Source organism: Notothenia rossii (assembly GCF_949606895.1).
Source record: "Notothenia rossii genome assembly, chromosome: 1".
In the NCBI taxonomy this organism is placed as follows: domain Eukaryota; kingdom Metazoa; phylum Chordata; class Actinopteri; order Perciformes; family Nototheniidae; genus Notothenia; species Notothenia rossii.
In genome coordinates, this window is record NC_136912.1 from 29677276 (window position 1) to 29695324 (window position 18049).

Genomic DNA, 18049 nt, shown 5'->3' on the forward strand with positions numbered 1-18049 from the left:
AAATGTATATATATAACAGAACATGTTCTGATTCTTAAACAGCACCTGGTTTAAATTAATGTTTGACCTGCCATACAAAACAAAAGAGGAATTTGCACTTTCAGTAGCCAATGACATGGGTGGAATTTCACTGACAGGAGACGGGCACCATTTGGTCAGGAAAATTACAATAAGACATGTTTAGTACTAGGTAAACCAAGAACGGCTTAATCATTAGTCAAGATAGAGTCGATACATTTTTTTTTTTAGATAACATTTAGAATTTGGCCCCGTTTTAAATGAAATTGATAGGAGTTATGATACTATTACATTTGGCAAACAACTGGAGCAGTTCACTCCCCCGAACCCATCAGTCCTATGTTGCATCATCCCAAGAGGAGCTGCTGGTCGACCTACAGCGACATCGAGTAGAAATGAAGAGAGCCTTCGCCGGGTAAATTCAGGAATCCTCCACCTTTCCTTCTGCAGTAGACACATAAAGAAGTCAATACATTCATAGGCATTTTTCTCTGAAGACATTATATTTCACATTAGGGAAAACAAAGGAGTAAATAATAGAAATTAATCCAGCTTGTATGGTAATAATGTTAATCTGAATGGGGTTGTTTGTATAAGATTCAGGGAATATGGTGAAAGAAATATTCTTATATAAAAAATTCGTAAAACAGCAAATATGTCTATTTCTTTAAGCCAGGATTAACTTAATGCATGTCACCATCATGTGTTATAAGAACAAAAAAGTTCACAGAGTTGTGGACAGTGGCAATGTGTGATTAGACTAATCACTAGCAAGAACCATCAGATGTACGGCACTTTCTTTGCTTGAAAAACAACTTAAAAAGGTCCCATGTCATGGCCATTTCTACTGATCATAATTCCATTGTTGAGGTCTACTAAAATAGATTTATATTGTTCAATGTTCCAAACTCACATTGGTTTCTCATCCAGCATCCCTAGTATGTGTATTCACTCTCTGTCCTACACGGCTTGTTGGAGCTCCTGCCCCCGCCCTCCCTGTGAGCCCAGTGACCGTCTGCGAGACAGCGAGAGACAGCGAGACACAGCGAAACCCAGACCGAAACACAGACACACCCGCAGCCTGGCTGGGAGTTTGTGTGTGTGGCCAGGCTAAGTTCCGCGGTGTCTCGCCGACCCCACACCAGTGAGCCAGCTCACACTGTCCCGCTCCTCGCAGCAGCGAGGCTCGCAACGTCCCGTCGAGGGTGTGTGTGTGAAGAAGTCCGCGGATTGGTCCAAAAATAACGGCTCCGCGGACGTAACGGTAAGCAGATTGGGCCATTGTGACCAATCTGCGGAGCCGTTACGTTACGTCAAGTCACTATACCCAAATACGTCACTATACCCAAGAAGTAAACAATGGAAAAAGAGAAATCTCCAACGGGGCGTTCTGGGGCAGCATAGACAGGTCTTTTCTGTGTTAGAGTTTTACTCGCTACAGGGTGTACTTTGAGGGTTTGTGACTCTGCAGACCGTTTACATGCAGAAAAAGCTTCATAACACACAAGGGGATGGGTAATAACCAGAAAAGCATGACATGGGACCTTTAAGCAAACAAATGAGAATCAAAGAAGTTGATCACCTTACTGAATAATGAATAGTTTCCGCCTTATATAATTTGATTTAGATTAGAAACTGTATACAAAGGGGAAATGAAATCGGCTTTACAAGCATCCACGTCAATAAATGAAGTACATTAGAGCACAATGAAATAAATAGGGAAATAATCCGTACTGAAATAATAACTAAATTAATCAATTATTAGATTATTGCTTGGTCCAGCTTCAACAAGGTCCAGATTTTCTGTTTTCCTCAATTTATATCATTGTACTTTGTATTTCTTTTATTTATTCAATTTATTTATGCTTTATTTAACTATTTTTTTATTTTTCTTCTGTATGTTGGAATATTGATAGTCAAAAGCATCCATGTCAATAAATAAAGTACAGTAGAAACCAATTAAATAAATAAGGTTCAGAATCGGAACTGAAATAATAACTCAATTAATCAATTATTAGATTAACTGAAGAATTTTCTGCAACTGTTTTCATAATTGTTTATCTTTTTTCATTGTGAAATCTTTCAAGCGAAACAAGTTGCTTGGTCCAGCTTGTTTGGATTTTCTGCTTTTTCTCTATTTTATATAATTGTATATTGTTTTTATTTTGAATGCTTTACTCCATAATCTAATAAAAAACATACACAAGACCTTTTCTACAAGTCTTGGTGGCACTTGGGGCTTTACAGCGCCTGCCTGAATTCAGCAGATTAATGTCAGTGTAAACTGTGAAGGTGTAATGAATTTCTTCCCTAGTGTACTTATTTGCACAGCTTAAGTCCCCAGCTGAGGCCTCAGTGTAGGGAAAAGCAGGCCTACCTCAGAACAGAGAGCAGGATTTAGGGGGTCTGAAGGGATTATCACTGGAGGGGACCCCAACCAGGAGGGGGTCTCTGGAGGCATTCTGCAGACAGAAGTTCCTCAGCTCAGCAGCGGCCTGGGACACCTGCAGAGCCAGACATGAGGAAACATAAACATGTACAGTTGTAATGCTCCAGCTGACCTGCTGTCAAACCTACACCACATAACTGCCACTGTTTTGCATATCATTTGCAAGCAACTTCACAATAAACGGATGGGTGTGTCTATTAAACGACACTTTAACAGAGTTATAACAGTGTTTCCTTCAGATAGCACACATTAAGAGGTTTAACTTTGATAAACCAACGTGTCGACACTTTAAAGTGGTGACGCTTCCACAGACTGACAGCCTCTATAACGCGGAACAAAGTGCTCGCTTAACTGTGGCTTCACTAACGTTTAGTTAACTACACAGGAGTTTATGAGTAACTTTAAAGAGCACTTTGTTGAAGACATGATGTAAGAGTCCACTTTGTGTCATTTTTGCAACAGTTTGTCTCCGCCATTCAGCAGTCTCTCGCCCAGTCTTCCGTGTTTGTGTGTCAGTGTTGAGGGGGTTCGTACCTTGATCCTCCGGATGCTGGCCTCTAACCGGAGCTGCTTCACGGTCCGCTGTGCGATGATTAAGTTGTTGCTGGCGTTGTTGTTGGACATGACGACGGTTGTTGGCGGAGAAAAGTTGAGGGCTACTTTATCTAGACGGCCACCACCGAACGGAAATTAGCCCCAACTGCTCTAAACCCGACTGGGAAACATCGCTCAGCCACTGCCCCGCCCCCTGTGGGCCAGCGAGACATTCTATTGGAGGTTTGGCCTGTCATTTATAAGTGATGTTACCGCCCCCTGTATACAGCATGAGTTTCCTAGAAAGCAGAGCTCTGTATACTGTGACCTTCAGCTGCAGGGTAAACAACCACAACACAGTGTTAAATCACCACCTCATGTACCTAGAAGTTTGACACTATTTCTATCAAAACATTAAATGAGGAAACATTTTGTGGTGGGATTCATTTCACACGATTGCACTGTAGTGTTAAAGAACTCAAATAACCAGAGAAGCAAGCAAGTGAAGGCTAGTTCACTTTTTAGTCAATACCATACACTTTGGGCAATGGTGGAAGAAGTAATCAGAACCTTTTTAAAAGTAAAAGTATCAGTAACAGAATACAATTATCTTCATTGAATGGTTCTTCATTTTAAACATTAATAAAGCTTCAAAACATTCTTAAAGTGCCAAAATAAAAGTATACATTAAGCAGAAAAATAGATTCAATCACCACACTTTTTTAGTATTAATATGAATCTGTTAATTAACTGAATAACGCCTGTATCTATTTGATGTTACAACGTAAATGTCTGTAATGTAATTCTGATTCTGATCCTGACTTATTTGCTTTTTTCAGAGGTTTAAACCTCACCTTGCATTTATCATTCATGTTGTTACTGAGTTTGACTGAAACTGTAAATGGACCAAGTTTTTTTTGTCACATAAAAGTCAAAGGAATAAGTACCGTGTTTACCTGTCATTAGAAACTCCACAATTAATCTATAAGGGCTTACAACCCTTTTGAACAAGATAGTGTGCTATATAGGTTTGTGTGCATGTCAATGCACAATGCAAAGGCTAGAATCCCAACATTCCCTCCAGAGGGAGTTTCTCCCCCACACACTCCTCCCCTGCCTGAAACACCTCCATTGGACCCCTTTGTTAACTTATAAACACAGTAACATCACTATGTATCACTGGCGCTTCTATTGGCTAGCGCTCTAACACATTATATGAGATAGGCTAGGTAAGGACATCCGAGATTGACCAATCCCAACAGAGTCGGCCAGCTAACCAATCACAGCAGACTGGGCTCTGGTTTCAGACATAGGGTGAAAAGAGGTGCTAAAGCACAGGCAGTTTGAGAAAAATAAAGAGCTTTTTGAGCATTAAAGAATGTAAACATGTCACAGTAGAGAAACAAAATACAAAAATGAACCTGACATTTAGCATTATATGTCCTCTTTAAATGATATCCATCTGAGGTACATAATACGGAAAAACATATTTTATCTCTACCTTCCTTTACTAGTGTTGCTCTGTATTAATCACATGACATAAGTATGTAACTTCACTCACTGAAGATAATTACTCATATCTGTGTCCGACTTGGTCTCTGGTTGATGTGACTGTTACTATAATAAACATGAGTAGTGGATGAATTCTTATTTCAACCCAATAATGGTTTCAAAGGAAAGTCTGGGGATCATCAAAATGATTACAGATGCTCCTGACCTGGCAAACTATAACAATTAGAGAAAACTGTTGCTGTTATGTTTAGTGAGTTCCATTCTCACATGGTAAAAAGGGTCAGGGCTTTATCCAGTCTTTACGGTCCTCAAAACTATTTAACATTTAAAAATCATCATTTATACAGAGCAATGTGTCACTTGGGCTGAAGTTAGAGCTGACACACATTCACACACAAACATTAAGTTGTTATGTGGATCTTCAGTTCCTATTTATGAAAATACTTTGCATTTTTGAAATACTTATTTCACACAGGAATATTCATAGTTGTTTCATATTGACAATTAATTTTTTTAATAAGCAGAAACATGCCATATCATGTATATCATTATCCAGATATGAAATGACTCATAACATGATGAAAGATCACCCAGCCCTTTTAATCACCCCAATCAAAAACGGATGACAAAATCATTAGAAAGGAAATATAATCAATGATCGATACAAAGTATGTTAACATTCATTATTAATGTAACACCGGTTCTACTAATCTTGTAAAAACATCTTGAAACAAAACAAGGTCACAGCACGTTATCAGCTCACTCAGTTGCCTTTTCCCCTGAAGATATATAAGAGAGAAAGAAAGAAAAAACATGGTTATTAATGCCATACATTTCTTTGTGTTTGAACACAAGCCACTAAGTTGTAAGTCATACTCACAAAGGATTGGTCCAACGGTGATGGTTTCCAGATGCTCAGAGTTGGAAACAGAGCGATAGTTCCTATGTGTGCAGGGCTATGGGTGGTGGGAGAAGTTGGAGAAAATACGATTCAAACCAGAACAAGGGGCATTTGTGACGAATTATTGATGAAGTGAAATGACTGACTTACTGGAACACAGGAGCTGGTTCTCCGATCACACAGGCTGAGGCTGCAGTGAAGGTACAGGTCTCTGTACTCATGCTGCAGCAGGAAGAACAGGGAAGAGAAACGAGCCCGGAGAGAAGCGCCGCTCTCCACCACGGACACCTGTCTGCGGTCAGCAGGACACCTGGGAGACAGCGCCCTCACACATCACTACATTCAACTGCCATTTATATTAGACCACATGGAACAGGACTAAGAGCAGTAGTGAAAGAAGTACTCAGATCTTAACTAAGCAAAAGTACATTATACATACTCTGTTATAAGTCTAGCATTCAGAATCTTAATTTCTTTAAGTACAAAAGCATTGGCCCCAAACGTACCAAAAGTAAAAGTGCTCAAAATGCAGAATATCCCTTACATTTTTTTATATATATTAAATTACTTGATTATAATTGATGCATTTATGTGTCTGTCACATCTGGTTAATATGGAGCTAGTTTTAATTAATTTGCATATGGCTGCTGGAACCCATAATTGTAAGTCAATGTTTATTTATTAGTTGTTTTATATTTTGTATTCTCTTATATCTGAATATGTTAGGCAACTAAAGCTGTAAAACGTAATGGCTTCCAAAGTGTAATGGAGTAGAAGTATAAAGTAGTACTCAGGTAAAGTCCAAGTACCTAAATTGTGTACTCAAGTAATTGAGTGAATGTACTTTAAATTGCAGCCCTGCTGTAAAGGAGTACTAACTTGCTGTGGATGAGAGGGTACTGCTCGGGGTTGTGAGGGTTTGATAAGTGTGTGGCGTAGCAGTCCTCCAGAACAACTGCAAAGCTTGGATCCGTCTCCTCCACCGAGACGCCCACGTACAGCGGGGAGCCGACCGGCAGGGTGACCAGGCCTGCAGGATACTTCTCTGAGAAGCTGGAGTCGTGGAACAGAGACATGGAGGCCTTTGCTCTGGAACCAGAGCCTGTAATAGCACCTTTCAGCCTGTGGAGAAAAACTTGTTTGTTTTTTTGTCATCTCAAACAAATATTTTCACCATTGTGTAAAGACTCTTCAGATCCATCCTTTTTACGTGTATCAAGAATGCTATAATACCATAATGGACAAAAGAGCTTCACTATTCTGGTCAAAGTCATTTAACCCTCCTGCATGTTCGTTTCTCATCCTTACTTAGGTTTTCCGAGTCAAAGAAAAACACTGAAAATGTATTCCAAAATGTACAATTTGTCTATTTATGGGTGTGTACTATCTGACAGAGGAACATAATCTAGGGTTACCCATTCATTTATTTTTGACAGGGAACATAGGTGTTAGAAAGTTGACTAAACCACTCAAAATTGGTGGTATACAGCCATTTGATTTGTTCAAATGGCAAGTGTGGAGGATATTATAAGGCCTTGAGGCAATCAAATGTAAAACACAATGATTATGATTATATTATGATTGAAGAAAGTAAAGTAAATCAGTCAGATTTGACCCAAACATGACAGGAGGGTTAAAGGCTACTTACTCCAGGAATGGCCTGACAGCCACGTCCATGCTGCTGTGTGTGTCCAGGGGAAACACGCAGGTGAAGGGCACACTCAGAGGATAGACGAAGGAGGAGTTGCTCTTCGGGTAGATGAACAAACTATTGGAGTAGATGGCATGTGTGCTGTTGGTCTGAAAGACAAAGGATAATCACGTTTTTGCAGTCCTATGCTTCAGTTGGCTTGAGAGGATGTGCTATTAGCAGCATGACTGGATCAGGTTTACAGCAATTCTTTACCTTCAAAGTGTTTCCACAGACACCGGCTCTGGTCTCCACTTCGTACCACACTACATTATCACGCACTGTGAACCGGGAGCAGTTGAGCGTTGCCAGGTTTCCAGAGAGAGGGTTCAAACCAGAGGATGTAAGGCTGTCCACATCCAGCCCAACTTGAAGTGTCTCACGGCCACAAATCAGCTGAGAAGGCGGATTGGGTGCCTCAGTGGAGCTGAAGGTCTCAGGTGTTGTATCGGGTGCATGGGTGAGGGGCTCAGTTATGGGCTCAGGTGTGGTTGGTACAACTTCAGGGGCTGGCCCTTTCACCTCTGTTTCAAAAAAAGAATTTAAATGAATTGGTTTAGACATCATATTTAAAACCAATGGGATAATAATGTCTTCTTGATAAGTTTAAAACACTTAAAGGAGACAGGGTTTCTACTAAAACATGCTAACATGCTTCTATGATTACATTTTCCATTATTTTTTCTCATACTGTCTATCTGAATATACTGTAGCTGTCTTCACCCTCTTTCTGAAATGCTCAGTTGTGGCGCCTGTCTCTTTAAACCCCCTTTGTGAAAAAGTCCAGTCTGCTCTGATTGGTTGGCAAGAAACATATGCTGCACCCTCACAAAGGTAGTTTTCAAGCCATAGGTGGACACACTCAGATGGGGGGGAAGTATACTCTAATTATCCTGCATGTAACATAGGGATGGGTTCCAAATCTGGCATTATGAATCTCATGTTTTCTGACCAGCCCACAGAAGAAAATGGACTGGATTGTCCTATTTCCTGTGTGAACCCAAACACTGAAAGATGTTTGAAATGGACCACTACCTGCACAGTAAGCAAGGTAGCATGTGGATGGCCTCACGAGTTTGTAGACGTAGAAGTTTCCAGGGCAGAGCTTGACCTGGATGTCTGTGTCATAACTGCAGCAGTCGTCTTCGAAGGCAGCACACACCTTGCGATTTACAATCTCATCTGACTCTGTGGGATGAGCTTTTGTCATCCACATGGGAGCATCAGTTCCACACCTGTGGCTACCTGAACATCTCTCTGGAAGCTGAGCACTTTCTCTGCCCAGATACATGCGATACCAGCCTTTCCATCTGATATCTCGGTCACAGCGTGGCCGGTTAATCACTGTGTTATTAGTTGAACGCCACTCATCATTCAGTTTGGTGTACTGATCACAGGGGTCAGCACTACGAGAGCCATGACCATCGATGCAGTCCATGCCCCTGGGACAATCAGAGCGTCCACAGTGGAACAGGACAGTTTGGGTGGAGGGCTCCAGGCATGCAAAGGACCCTGGAGTGTTTCGGCAGACCTGGTGTGGGGTGCAGGGTGACTCTGAGAGGGAGCACTCGTCAGTGTCCACACAGCCCATGTCTGGTGACCACTGATAACCTTGGCTACAGCAAGAGGAGTCGCTGCAGAGCTTTGCATCGTAGCAGGTGAGCCCATCGCCTACAAAGCCATCTTTACACACACAAGAGTACGCCTGGCTGGTGAAGGAGTCGCCTCTTTCCCGTGTCTTCAGGCAGTTGGCTTCATCATGACAAGAGTCACAGCCGGAGGCAATTGTCCCTATCAAAAGGATGGTTTGATGAATGCATGATGAAGCTATTACATGCAATTGCAATGCATTTCCTTACTTTAGCAGATTAAGAGTAATCGGGGTCAAGGTATTCTATGATAACACAAAAAGTCTAATCTTTTATTGATACCTTTAGAATTACATCAGAAGTGTGTGATTGCCATTTTTTATATTTAATGTAGATATCTGTTGTTAACAATATAACCACAATTTGTTTTTATGTTTTAGTTTTCTTCTTTTTTTCGGGAGTACAATCACACAGCAAACATGAGATTACAGAGATAAAAAGATATCAGATGGTTTACCTGAAGTGCTTCCTGAAAGAATCTGTAGAATTAGGGCCAAAATCAAACCCGCCGGCAACCCCATTATAGATCAAAACCACGACGCAAACCTGCTGAAAAAGACAAAAAAGAGAGACCTTAATTAATACATTACAACCACATTTTCAAAATGATGCTGATATGCAGTAAAAAGCACCAATCTGTCAGCGTTAATACTCACCTTAGAGAGACTGTGTGGGAATTCAGGAGTTGGTGAAGAAGTTGTAGGTGCATTCTCAAAGTGTGAGCCTTTATAGGGATCCTGGGGCATTCAAAGAACCAGATGAAGCAATCACTGTTGAATTACAGAAATGGGTCCTTTATTCGAGTGACAGCAAAAGACTTACTCATTGCTCAAAAGAACACAAAATTAAGATACAATTCAAACAGAACTGACACACCAACAAATTCCTGAGTCAATAGATTTTATGGAACCATAATCAATCTCAGGACGGTGTTCAAACATAAAGACAGGTCTTCATAAGTTTGTACATTACAGACCTGAGTGGCCAATCTATAACCACCTTTTGTCAACAGCACGGACTACATAGGAAAAAGAACATCACGTTTTTTCCTGTGGAGCTTTTAACTCACATTTTTCATTAATGCTTTTACTCGTTTTGATCAAAAAGATGACACTGGCATCCATTTCTAGAAATGGTAAATGGACCATGAATAAGATTATTTTGTCCAAAGAAGAAGAACTGAGACAGTTGTACATCTCATTTGAATCTCAGCACTTGTCATCAGGCATGAATGAAACTGGCTCTGCTCACATAGGCAGATTATGAGATGATGGGCCCCCGGGCACTGACGTGCAAAAGGCCCCACCAGCTCTACAACAAACTGTAGGAACAAGACACATACACTGAATCAGAATCAAGTTTATTGCTAGGTACGTTTACACAAGGAATTCGCTTTGGTGACTGGTGGTGCAAACATAAACTATCTAAGAAAAAAGGTTGCAATAGTAGGTGAAAAATATAAAGATAATACAAAGAAGTATTTTTAGGAAACGATATAGCATTAAAAAAAGAATAAAGATATGTATTTACAACAAATTAAAATTAAAATGTACTAAGAACCTTAAAAGCTAAAAAATACAAATACAAAAAAACTGTAGGACGATGAATAAACGACAAAATATGGCAACCTACAGTGAATTATATTTTAAAGTGGAGGGCTGTTAAGATAGTTGTTAAACATTGTGGTTGTTTTGCTGCTTTTTGAAATCATTTAGAGTGTCTTTGTGTATCTTCTTGTCGGCCTCTTTCATCTCTTTGTGGTCATTTGAGTCTCTTCCTGGTTAGTAAAAGTCTCTTTGAGTGACATGTTGGTGAAGGACTTCACCAATCCATCCATGACAGATCGTCTAATAAGCAACCGTTAGTCCGATGTTGGACCCCATCTAATGTTTCTGCATTATGTATTATCTAGCTTTAGTTTTTTTTTTTATCAAGCAAGATTCTTTCAAATGAGAGATCTTGCACAGCAGGAACGAGCATGAAGGAAACAGCACAATAGGGATTTACTGTGTCTTTTGATCATATTCCTGTGTCACTTCCTATTAAATGAAATCAGTGTGGCTCGTCCTGTACATTTCGTCCTGTTCATCATATTTCTAAACATACTTCCTTTTTAGATAAATAGCTGACCAAGAGCTTTGTAATAATATTGTACAACACACAAAGTACCATTTAGCTGCAGTGTGCTGAACACCTTACTGAACTGAACTTGTATGCTACAATCTAAACACTTCTTTGACGAGTCAGGCACCATGCTAAAAACTAAGCCTTACTCTTACAGCTGCTTACCCAGAAGCCTTTTAACTTGTTTTAGCACTTACCGTATTTACAATGTCATTTTTAAACAATTTTGTATCTCATTAATGCATTGTTTTTATGAAACTGTTATTCCATTATGTTTATTTATTGTGTTCCTCTCTGTTCTACTATCATGTGTTAATGATCATGTAAAGCACTTTGAATTGCCTCTGCGTCTGAAATGTGCTAAATAAACGTACCTTACCTTACCTTACTCAAATATAACTTTCAATAACGCAGTCATAAAACTGCTATAAAAAGCGCATACGGTTTGTGTACTTCTCAGGATGGATTGAGTACATTAGCTCAAACACCTTCACTGATAAGAAGTCCAACACTTCAAAGCAACAGCGAAGAACAGAACATGTGACTGCATTTTCTTTTTTCATAAAAAGTTATGTTTTACTTTTTAATTAAAAAACCTTCTGGGCTCCATGAATGACAAAGGAAAATGTATTATAACATTCCTTTACTAGCTTAGCTCCGACGTCATTTGATATAAGTATGTAACTTATGACTAAAGATCTCAGCACATTTTTTTGATGAGGATTTTGTGGATTTGATTTTGTGATTCAGACTTGATTTACCATCTGAACACATAACAGTTTTACACCATTTTGGTGAAGAATGCAAAGAAATTGACTAAATTGGCATTTTGATCAATGATGGTTCCAGAGAACAAGTCACGGGATCATCTAAGTGTTAACAGATCTTCCTGACATTGCATAACAAACAACAATATAATAAAAAATATCCACCTCCTGACACAATAGATTCAAATAGTATACATATCACATGAGATAAATCAAAGAAAGAAGTCATTATTGGTTGCCCAACACTCATGATTTGTCGATAAATCGACAAATTTATTTAATTTGAGAAACTCCAAAAGAGTCATGCAAAATCCACACTTTAAAGTATACATTATTATTTACATATCATGCTTTTTGGGGTTTCGCTTTCCTGTAGTCCATCCATCCATCCATCCATCTTCTCCCGCTTATCCGTGGTCGGGTCGCGGAGGTAGCAGTTCCAGCAGTTCCAGCAGAGAGCCCCAAACTTTCTTTTCCCTCGCCACATCAACCAGCTCTGACTGGGGGATCCCAAGGCGCCCCCAGGCCAGCGAAGAGATATAATCCCTCCACCTGGTTCTAGGTCTACCCCTTGGTCTCTTCCCAGCTGGACGTGGAACACCTCCCTAGGGAGGCGCCCAGGTGGCATCCTAACTACAGACAGTGAGTTTATTTAACACTAGAACCGCCAATCGGGTCAATTTGTGTGATGTGTGTTGTGTGTGTGCAATGTAACTTTTTTTCAATAAAATATTAAAGTCTCCCAGTCCGTGACTTTTCCTGAAAGTGTGTTATGTAGCACCCTATGTTGTTAAAAATGGCATTCTAATAGCGGGATTTGACGGGTTTAGGTAGGCCTATACAAAAACCTCTGGCGGTTCTAGTGTTACGGTAATTAGGTACAGTAGAAGCCCTTTTTTATCAGTAACGAATTTAGCAGTTGAACATAAAAGTCAACTAACTGAGGGTCACTTGCAATTACAGTGTTGTGTCTAACTGTAAGCTTGTCACTCAGAGTAACCTACCGTTAATTTAGCTGCTGGAGAAGAAAGATCAAGGGGGGAGGGGGCAGAGAGCTGTGGTTGATGGGCCATTAGTTGTGTAAATACACAGCTGAGAGCTGCCGTTTCATTCAGACTGTTTAAAAAACTGTAACAACGGACTATTTTTCTTAGCGGATGCATGTCAATTTAAATCAATACAACAATTTTTTTAATCAATACATACAACTATTTTTTAAATCAATAAAAACATTTTCTAAATCCATAAAAGCATTTCAATTAATATTGGGAGTCATGTCGTTACTTTGTTGAGAATGTGGCCGTGTAATAAGCGGGATAATTTGCAGCGACTTGTCCCTTATGGGGAAAATAACACCCGTCATGTGTGTGTAGAGGTGTGTGTGGTTAAAACACTTTCATGAAGTGAAGGAATTTCCTTCTATAAAACAGCTGTGGGCAGCAGTGAGTGTCACGGACATGAATTCATAGATCAAGGCAGACTGGTGCACACACTCTCCTGTCCTGCCAGGCGACACGCCCGTTCTAAGCCGTGTCCCTTACTCACATCCCAAGCATCCCCGAAAAGTGTATTATGTTGTTACATCTCAGATGTTATGTTTCAGTTGTGCTCTGTCTATGTTCAGTGATGCAAACTTGTCACCTTTCGGCGAAATTCGCCGATTTGAATCCAAAATAAGTCATTTGTTTGATTCATGTAGATCTGCAATACAAACATTTTTGGGGTATGGGGGGGGCTGGGACCCGGAGTAGTCTGCGGCCGTGAGCTGTTATGTGCCATCATGACACGCATGGTGTTCTTTTTTTATATATTATAATGAAGTACGAGCTATGTGCTCGAGTCTTCCTGCCTGTCGGCTCTGCTCATGGATGTATAATAAGGCTCTGCTGCTCCGAGATGATGGTCTAGCTTCAGCAGCTACATTACCTACGGGTGCGTTCGTTAATATTAACTGTGCGTCCGGAGTCACTGTGGCACAGACTGGACCGCTGGTGAACAGCTGTTAGAACGGGCCGTTCAGGTGTTCAGAGCAGAGCTCCCTGTCGGAGCGGCAGAGCGTGATGTGAACTGAAAAGTTTTTCTGTGGCAATATTATTTAAGGAATCGTTGAGCTAGCTAGCTAGCATACATTGTCACTATCTTCTAACGTTAGCTTTAGCCTTCTATTTCTAATAGTTTTTTTTCATAGGCTATAAACAGAGGTGGTATAAGTATATATATATTGTACTTGAGTAAAAGTAAAAGTACTCAGATCTTGTACTTGAGTAAAAGTAGAAGTACTCAGGTCTTGTACTTGAGTAAAAGTAGAAGTACTCAGATCTTGTACTTGAGTAAAAGTAGAAGCACACAGATCTTGTACTAGAGTAAAAGTTGTAGTACTCAGGTCTTGTACTTGAGTAAAAGTAGAAGTACTCAGATCTTGTACTTGAGTAAAAGTAATAGTCCCAGAGTGTAGGAATACTCTGTTACAGTAAAAGTCCTGCATTCAAAATGTTCCTCAAGTAAAAGTAGAAAAGTATTATCATCAAAATATAGTGAAAGTAGCGACAGTAAAAGTAGTCATTGTGCAGATTGGTCCATTTCAGAATAATAGATATGATATGTTTTATAATGATTGATCATGAAAGTGTTCTCAAAGCTGGTAAAGGTGCAGATAGTTTGAATGACTTTGTATACTGCAGGGTAGCTTGTGGATTTACTCCAGGTGGAACTAAAGTCTGAATTAACACTTGATTATATTTCACATCATTCATCCACATCTGTGAAGTAACTAAAGGTATTAAATACATGGAGTGGAGGAAAAGTACAGCATGTACCTCTGAACTGTAGTGGAGTAGAAGAACAAAGTAGCAAAACATTGAAATACTTAAATAAAGTACAACAAGTATCTCAAAATTGTGCCCAAGTATAGTACTTGTTGAGTTTATGAACTTAGTTACTTTACACCAGGGGTGTCAAACTCAATTTCTTCGTGGGCCACATCAGCATTATGGTTGCACTCAAAGGGCCGGTTGTAACTTTAAGACTATATATCAAAATACATATATCAATATTTCATATAAATAAAATAATGTTATTACCTCTGCATTGGATTATTATCGGATAGGGTAATAACTTCATAATTAACTACGTCTGAAAGCAGAAGTCTAGGGCAAATCATTGCAGGTCTCTTCACTGAGAATGTTACAAAATTATTTTAAAATAAATCAAATTCTGAGAAAAAACTTGTTCTGAGAAAAAAAGTCAAATTCTGAGAAAAAAGTCAAATTCGAGATGCATTGTGGGACATGTAGTTTATGGGCAACGTGCCTCTGTAAATCAGCATGTAACCGTATAATAAACATATTATATTCTTTGCAAGCTCTTGAGGGGCCGCATTAAATGAAGTCGCGGGCCGGATTTGGCCCCCGGGCCTTGAGTTTGACACCCCTGCTTTACACCATGTGTCTATAAAGATAAAAAGACTTAAGCCTTGCACAGAGGCATGAAAATACATTTTCAAAATGCTCAACAGTGCTGCCAAAATTATAAACTGACTGCTACACAATTTAGTAAAATGCTTTTATATATTTCTATTAGATGTGACTCTTTGGCGTTTCTGTTATTATTAACACTGCTGCTTTAGTTGTTCTGACTGCTAAAATCCTCTGTCATTCCGTGGGGTGGGGGAGCCGGGGGCTCGGATCCTTTTCACCTTTTTCATACCTGATGAGTTTGCATCCCTGTATGTTAAAAAGCCTCAGTCATCTTAATTCATGTAATAAAAACATCTCAGGTCAGTAACACTCAAAGCTAAATGTGCAATACCATGTTCAGCTATGTTACTATTTATAATGTTATTGTTGTTACATCAGAAGATGTACATATTGAAATGATTTCTTAACTTACAGTAGGCTATTTTTTACAATGTGTGTTGGAAGGATTTATTAAATTACAATGAATATTGTCATTGTTGAAGGCTTTTAGAGAAGGGTGAACTATAAGCCTGAATTACATAACATTTTGTAACCTGAAAACATAAAAGCCACAATAAATAAATCACAATTATTCTAGTTATTTTTACCTCCCGTATTGCTTTCAACCCACCAGCTTTTAGTGTTGTTACGTCACTAACTGTAAGCTTGTCACATACAGTCTATGGTCACTCAGAGTAACCTACTGTTAATTTAGCTGCTGGAGAAGAAAGATCAGGGGGGGGAGGGGGGAAGAGAGCTGTGGTTGATGGGCCATTTGTTGTGTAAATACACAGCTGAGAGCTGCCGTTTCATTCAGACTGTTTAAAAAACTAACAACGGACTATTTTTCTTAGCGGATGCATGTCAATTTAAATCAATACAGACAACTAGTTTTTAAATCAATAAAAACATTTTCTAAATCCATAAAAGCATTTCAATTAATATTGGGAGTCATGTCGTTACTTTGTTGAGAATGTGGCCATGTAATAAGTGGGATAATTTGCAGCGACTTGTTTCTTATGGGGAAAATAACACCCTTCATCCAGATGAGGATCCCTCCGCTACACTTTGGGATCCTGATCGACCGACGAAGCTCCATTAAAATATACATATTTTTGGTGAATTACTGAGTTTAGGCACGTTAATAACGTTTTAATGAAGTTGAATACAGTATATTCATATGTGTCAGTGATTTCATGTCAATTCGGCGAACATAAACATAAATGATCGTGGTGAAGATGATGATTAAATTAGGATTAAAAATCGAGAGCCGGGCTGCATTTTCTCCCGTTCGTTTTTTTCGAATAACAAAATTATTTTGTTAAATAACAACATGGTGATGTTTTGTAAATGATTACATGTCTCTTATTTAGCACAGTAGTATGATATCCGTGACATATGGATCTTAACAAAGTTCCGCTGTACATCCAGCATACTGTATCTCACTTTATTTCACATGAGCTCCAGTGTGGAACCCCACTGCACCCCCTGGTGGATCAATGATCCATTGCAGCTGGCTTCATTATAATTACATTTATCTATCACGGGGGCGGTCTCAAGTCAAGCTGGAGGTTTTCCCTTGAGCGAGGGCAGATCACGTACCAATCACGGCCCTCGCGTTTCAAACTGTCTGAAATGAATCGCTACATCTGTAGGTGCCCGAACCACCTCAACTGGTTCCTTTCGACACGAAGGAGGAGCGGTTAAACTCCGAGTCCATCCCGGATGACCGAACTTCTCACCTTATCCCTAAGGGAGACACCAGCCACCCTGCGGAGAAAAACCATCTCGGCCGATTGTACCCGCGATCTTGTTCTTTCGGTCATGACCCATCCTTCATGACCATAGGTGAGGGTAGGAACGAAAATGGCGCGGTAGACAGAGAGATTTGCCTTCTGGCTCAGCTCCCTTTTCGTCACAACGGTGGGGTAAGGCGACTGCAGTACCGCTCCCGCTGCTCCGATTCTCCGACCCATCTCACGCTCCATTGTTCCCTCACTCGAGAACAAGACCCCGAGATACTTGAACTCCTTCACTTGGGGTAAGGACTCATTCCCTACTTGGAGTGGACAGTCCATTGGTTTCCTGCTGAGAACCATGGCCTCAGATTTGGAGGTGCTGATCCTCATCCCAGCCGCTTCACACTCGGTTGCGAACCGATCCAGTGAGTGCTGAAGGTCGCAGACCGATGAAGCCATCAGAACCACATCATCTGCAAAAAGCAGTGGTGCAATCCTTAGTCCACCGAACTGCAGACCCCCTCCCCCACGACTACGCCTCGAAATCCGATCCATGTATATTACAAACAGGATTGGTGACAAAGCACAGCCTTGGCGGAGGCCAACCCTCACCTGAAATGGGTCCGACTTACTTCCGAGGACCCGGTCACAGCTCTCGCTTTGGGAGTACAGAGATTGGATGGCCCTGAGTAGAGACCCCCTCACCTCATACTCCCGCAGCACCTCCCACAGTGACTCCCTGGGAACCCGGTCATATGCCTTCTCCAAGTCTACAAAACAAATGTAGACTGGATAAGCGTACTCCCAGGCCCCCTCCAGGATCCTTGCGAGAGTAAAAAGCTGATTCGTCGTTCCACGACCAGGACGGAATCCGCATTGTTCCTCCTCAATCTGAGGTTCGACAATCGGCCTGACCCTCCTTTCGAGTACCTTAGAGTAAACTTTCCCGGGGAGGCTCAGTAGTGTGATGCCTCTGTAATTGGCACACACCCTCTGATCCCCCTTTTTAAAAAGGGGAACCACCACCCCGGTCTGCCACTCCTTCGGTACTGTTTCCGACTTCCATGCAACGTTGATGAGACGTGTCAACCATGACAGTCCCTCAACACCCAGAGCCTTCAGCATTTCTGGGCGGATCTCATCCACCCCCGGGGCTTTGCCACTGTGAAGTTGTTTGACAACCTCAGTGACCTCCCCCCGGGAGATTGGTG

The 18049-nt window shown here is 40.6% G+C and overlaps 1 protein-coding gene across 1 annotated transcript; it reads right to left on the reverse strand.

Annotated features, from left to right (window-relative positions):
* Window positions 1-5208: 5208 nt before the first annotated feature.
* LOC307012867 (uromodulin) lies at window positions 5209-9783 on the reverse strand. Its single transcript, XM_079640067.1, has 9 exons — window positions 9410-9783; window positions 9211-9302; window positions 8140-8895; window positions 7321-7628; window positions 7063-7214; window positions 6294-6536; window positions 5565-5724; window positions 5394-5469; window positions 5209-5292 (listed from the first exon to the last, which is right to left on the reverse strand). The coding sequence occupies exons 2-9, from the start codon at window positions 9272-9274 to the stop codon at window positions 5273-5275; spliced, it is 1779 nt and encodes a 592-aa protein (XP_079496193.1). The 5' UTR covers window positions 9275-9302; window positions 9410-9783; the 3' UTR covers window positions 5209-5272.
* Window positions 9784-18049: the final 8266 nt, after the last annotated feature.

Excerpts from the sequence above, each read along its gene's own strand:
- LOC307012867 (XM_079640067.1), bottom strand. The coding sequence starts at position 9,274 with ATGGGGTTGCCGGCGGGTTTGATTTTGGCCCTAATTCTACAGATTCTT. Across the intron at positions 7,629-8,139 it reads CTACCTTGCTTACTGTGCAG|AGGTGAAAGGGCCAGCCCCT; the intron begins GTAGTGGTCCAT and ends TTTTTGAAACAG. Across the intron at positions 5,725-6,293 it reads TACCCTCTCATCCACAGCAA|GTGTCCTGCTGACCGCAGAC; the intron begins GTTAGTACTCCT and ends GCTGTCTCCCAG.